We start from the raw sequence: 5,602 nt of genomic DNA on the forward strand, positions 1-5,602 counted from the left end.
AGGATAAACCTAGTCACTTTTGGATAAATGTTTCTTCACGAGGTTTTGGGTGGCATCTGGGTATAGGGGGAAGTTTGTGTTAGTAACATCATGTCAACAAACTATTTGCACTTTCTAAAATCTGTCCATAGAAAAATCAAAAATATGAAGCAAATGTATATGTGTGAGTGGGTGTATGTACATATGCATACATATACATATATGTGTGTATATATTTTAATAATATATATAATTTATAATAGCTAAGAATTAAAAACAAACAAAATATTCATTAACAGATAAATGGTTAAGTAAACTATATGTATATTTATACAATGGGGAATACTATGCATCAATTTTAAAAATTAGGTAAATCATATAACTGATATGGAAAGATGTCAAAGACCACAACTAACTGATAATAAGTTTTACAGTATAGTGGCATAAGCATACTGTATGCAAAAAAAAATACACTTGTGTACATGCAGCTATGCAGAGAAGGTCTGCAAAGGATGCAAACAACAGTGATTACCTCTCTTAGATGGAACTGTGAGGACAGAGGTGTGAAGAGAAACTTTTACTTTTTACTCTATTGTTCGGAAATATAGAATGTGTGTGCATTTGTATGATGCTGTGTAATTGAAGTTATTTTAATTTTAAAAATCATTGTGTTTTCTATGAAAAGATGTATGTATGCTAATAGTTCATCTCTTGATAACAGGGAAAGCTGCCTGCATTGACAAGTTATGCATCACACCTCAGGAACTGATTTCTCGCCTGGGCGAGTTTGGACAGTTCTGCCCAGTCAGCCTGGCAGAATCATATGAGCTAGTTGATTGCTCGGAAATGGAGACCTTGGAATTTGCCGCAGAATTCAGAGGGCATTATTATAAAATGGGTTCTCGGGAAAAACTGAATGTAAGTTTCTTCCTAACTCCCAATATTTCCTAGGGAAAGAAAATTCCTGTCTCAGAACTCATCAGCTAGGAAGGGGTGGGCCACAGTAGTGAATACCAGGAGCTGGGCACCAGGAGCCTCATTGAACCTGTGGCTTTGGGACCAACGAGGCAACTCAGAAGCCAGTCCTGAGACTGCATCCCAAACATATTGTAGCGCAAAGTAGATGTTCAGGGTCAGTGATGGGCCCTCAGCCTGGGCCAACTTAACAGGTAGGGAGACCCAACAGTGAGTGTCACCAAAGGAGGGGACGCTTGCTGAGCCACAGGGGAGCACCCAGGGGATGGGATTCAGCTCCAAGAGTGCAGAAGGGAAGTCAAAATTAGTAGAAATGAGCAATGTTTCCTGTTTTACACTTTTTTCTGTCACTAGAATTCTCTGTATACCTTATTTTTCTGTTTAATGGAACAGAATGCAGATTTATTCTAGTATTATGACTGGTAGTTGAAAACTAACCAGATGCCTCTGAACATTTTCTTTGCCTCTGAAGAATTAGAGTTTTTTTTGATCACTTAATTAAGGAGGCATTCTTTCTGCTTATTTAAATGGTAATCACAGAATTTAAAAACCGGAAGAACGTGCATCTGCTCCGCCCCTCCATTTTATAGCGTGGTAACTAAAGCAAAGGGCATGCACGTAGTTCATTATACTGCAGGACAGGGAGACAAGTGGGCAGGGACAATGTGCTCTCCAGTGCCTGGTACACAGTAGGAACTCAGCAAATATTTTTGTATGAATGGAAGAGCAAGCGAGTAGATTAGGAGAGACCTTACATGTGATCACTTGGGAGTATTACTGTAAGGAATTTCCAGCCAAGGAAGGAGTTATGGTAGTGCTTGAGAGCAACTCTCAGATGGTTTGAGGGACCAAACGTTGCTTCTGAAAATGGAGGGAGTACCAGGAGAGCCTCAGTGGGTTTTTGGTTGGCATGGTATTCCTGCTTAAATGGTCTTATTGCTGTAATCCTGTCTTTATAGAAATTTTTGGAGAACCCAACATTATATGTGCCTCCATTAGCACCTCATCCACTCCCATCTGCCGACATGATCCCCAAGAGGCTGACCCTGTCAGAGCTGAAGAAGCGGTTCCCTAAGTGTGCTGAGCTCCACGGCTACTGTCCTGTGACCTATCAGGATGGAAACCAAAGGCAAGTCCTCGTGGGAGCACAGGATGAGATCTCTACTCGGAATAAGTGGTCCATTTAACAGTCTTAACTTTGTGATCAAAAGGTCACTACTGTTTAACTGGAAAATATTCTTTCTTTCTTGAGTTGCATAGCTAGAAAAATAAAACATTTGACATTTCATTGACACAGTCCTGCATATTAATTATACTATGAATTTTTTTGTCTTTCAGATATGAAGCCCTAGTACCTGGGAACATTAAGTATGCCATAGAATATCGTGATCGTATATACATTTGTGAGAACAGTGAAAAACTTGAGAAATTTTTGAGGTGAGACCATTCACTAAGTCACATATTTCTTGAATATCTTCTTATGTTCAGTGTATCATGGTGGGATAGATACGTGTGCACACACATACATACACATATACATGCATATGCACACACATATACGTACATATGTGATGGTGAACAAGGTCTGGTCCCTGCTGTTCCAAAGCCTGAGGCTCAGAGGTAAGTACCTGATAAGAAAACAGGATATGATGGGGTTTAGGGTGGGGAAATACCAGGAGTTGTGGGAAAGCGTAGCCTGAAAGTCTGACTAGATTGTCTCTTTGTGAATGAGGAGTGGGACTTGACTAGGAAAAAGAAAAAGGGACCGGCTTTAACCAGAGGGACCTACAAACCTGGCCCAGGCGATCACAGAGCTGCAAGAAATTCAGCATGGCGAGATGTGATGTGGAGAGGGAAAGGAGCAGGAGGGGAGGCTGGAGATAGTGAGCCGGGCCCAAGTGTGGAAGGTCACGTAAAATCACCATCAATCACTTAGACTTGATTCCATGGGCAGTCGAATACACTGACTGGTTTTGAGTGCTATAATCAAATTGGCTTTGGAAAGAGATCATCATTGGAACATTGATGATGGATTGGAGGCAGGAATACCAGCTATGAGGCTGTTGGAGAAACCCTATCCAAAATACTATAGCATGTTTGAGGTCACCCGTGAAGGGTAATGTGGGAAAATCAGCAGGCTTAGATCAAGCCCAGAGAAACACCGACAAAGGAACGTCAGCAGAGCCTACCGGGGAGAATGAGAAGGAAGAACCCACAGAGAGGTGAAAGGAGAGCCAGCAGGGGAGGCTCAGAGGTGAAGGCCAGAGAGTCTCTGGGAGGGTTTGGCCAACAGGTGTAAATGCTGCTTGGAGGTGAAGCAAGACAGCATTTGAAAGTGTGTCAGATTTAGGTTATAACGGGTCACCAGTGACCTTGGCACGAATGGCTTCAGTCGAATAAGGTGAGTAGTAGCCAATTACGAAGTGTCAAGGAGTGGGTGCGAGGTGATGAAATGAAGGCCTTGGCTGTAGCCCAGAGCTTACAAGCACAGATGTCTACAGCGCCAGGAAGGTGATGTAAGTGAGGCAAGTAGGTTGGAGGTGAAGCAACAGGAAGTAGTGGGGTCTGCTGCCCACTCAATTGCAGGCGCCCCAATTAAAAGGGCAGCAGCTAGTCATCTACTGACAGCCATTTCTGTTTTTCACAAGAAGTTGGAAACCACATTTCTATTAATTGTTTCCTGATTTTTAAATGTTTGTGACTGATTCAACATTTTTTAAAAAATAATATGTGGATCAAATCACATCTGCAGATGGAATCTGTGCAATAGTCTGTGATCTCTAGTAAAGTACACTGAAGAAGTTTAACTGTAAAAAGAAAAGACATTAGTTGCTGGAAGAAATTTGAGATTGAAGGACTGAGGTGGTTTTTCTTTTTTATTTCTTCCCCCCCCCCCCCTAATGGGGGAGGTTTGAGCATGTTTTAAGGGCAGATGTCATGGGAAGATCTAATGCATGGGAAAGGAAAGAAATGCCAAAGGTGAGAGGGAGAGAGGAGTGCTATAGTGAGATACCTAGGGAGAGGGGAGAGTGGGGATCCCAAGTGTGGGTGGAGAATGATGGTAGATGAGAAGGAAGCTTCACCATGCAAAGAGGAGCCTGTGTGGGGCTTTGCTGGGGATAAACAGTTAAGATATCTTCTCTTCAGATAGCATGGCATCTGTGTAGGGGATTATTTGGGAGAGTTAGAAGTTTGAAGAGAATAAAGAAAATTGTATATAATTGCTGTGAAAAATGAGAAAACTGAGAATAGGTGAGCTAGGGACTGAGGCAAACGTGATGGTCATGAATTTCTAAAAGCCCCAGTGGAGAAAATGGGTAGTGAACATATCTTTTCTTTGTCTCTCCTGTATCTACATGCCTGTATACACACAGTGAGTCTATCTGTGACCATCATCTAATGAACCTTGTGTTTTTAGAACGCCACTGAAATACTGGAATCAGAAGCTTCCATACAAACTTCCTCCATTAAAGGAACCAATACATCTCACTAGTCTTCCTTTGCCTGGATATCTGGAACAGGTTCAGTTACACTATTTTCTTTCTCTCTATATATATACATTGGAAGAGTAACATTTTTTAAAATATATTTTTATTGATTTCAGAGAGAGGAAGGGAGAGAGATAGAGGGATAGAAACATCAATGATGAAAGAAAATCATTGATAGGTCGCCTCCTGCACACCCCACACTGGGATCAAGCCTACAGCCTAGGCATATGCCCTGACCAGGAATTGAACAGTGACCTCCAGGTGCATAGGTTGACGCTCAACCACTGAGCAATGCCGGCTGGACACAATGACCTCGTCTTTAACAGTAATTTTTATTTTGGTAGATGAAATTCAAGGCAGAGTTTTCTGATTTTAAGCTGCAAATCCACTTTAACCATTTTGTTTATGGGTGCTTATGAAAAGATGTATGCAATATCTACTTTTCAAATACCTACACTAAAGTGGAGAGTAGATTGTCATAAAATTATTTACATTTGACATGTGGTTTGGTTTGTATTTTGAATTTCAGTATCTGTAAAACATTTTCTTATTTTGAAATGTACAGATCCAGTGTCTGAGAGGTTTATTTCCAGCTTCAGAGTTATAGTGTCTTTGAAGCTATCTACTGAAGTCACACTTTATTTATCTAATCTAATAAAAGAGAAACATGCAAATTGACCATACCTCCACTACGCCCACAAGCCATGCCCACAAGCCAATCAGAAGCAAATATGCAAATTAACCCAACTAAGATGGTGGCGGCCACGGAGCTGGAGTGAGCAGGAGGCTTGAGTTACCCCCGGCAATGGAGGAAGCCAAGCTTCCCGCCTGCCCTGCTGTCCCTGCGCTCCGCTCAAGCCTACAAAGTTTCAATTACAGAAGATAAATAAATGCCAGATACCTGCTTCCAGCCGGCATGGCCTCTGGGCGTGGCCTCCACTCAGGGAGGGGCTAGGAGTTCCAGGACCTGGGCTCTGCTCAAGGATACAAAGTTTCAATTATAGAAGTTAAATAAATCCCAGATACCTGCTTCCAGCCATGGCTGTGGCCAGCCTGAAAATGGCCCTCAGCCCCTCACTGATGAGGACACCCTTCAGGGCAAACCAGCCAGCCCCCACCCATGCACCAGGCCTCTATCCTGTATAATAAAAGGATAATAT

General features: G+C 42.1%; 1 protein-coding gene across 1 annotated transcript in view; it reads left to right on the top strand.

Annotated features, from left to right (window-relative positions):
* Nucleotides 1-5,602, top strand: part of AK9 (adenylate kinase 9) — a gene marked incomplete at its 5' end in the record, with an annotated part of 34,935 nt that overhangs the window by 27,283 nt on the left and 2,050 nt on the right. Inside the window, 4 exons of the mRNA XM_006101701.3 lie at nt 701-897; nt 1,914-2,083; nt 2,293-2,391; nt 4,373-4,475. Of these exons, the coding sequence (XP_006101763.1) occupies nt 701-897; nt 1,914-2,083; nt 2,293-2,391; nt 4,373-4,475 (569 nt within the window). The remainder of the gene's footprint in view (nt 1-700; nt 898-1,913; nt 2,084-2,292; nt 2,392-4,372; nt 4,476-5,602) is intronic.

Source organism: Myotis lucifugus, unplaced genomic scaffold (genome assembly GCF_000147115.1).
Source record: "Myotis lucifugus unplaced genomic scaffold, Myoluc2.0 scaffold_378, whole genome shotgun sequence".
Taxonomy (NCBI): domain Eukaryota; kingdom Metazoa; phylum Chordata; class Mammalia; order Chiroptera; family Vespertilionidae; genus Myotis; species Myotis lucifugus.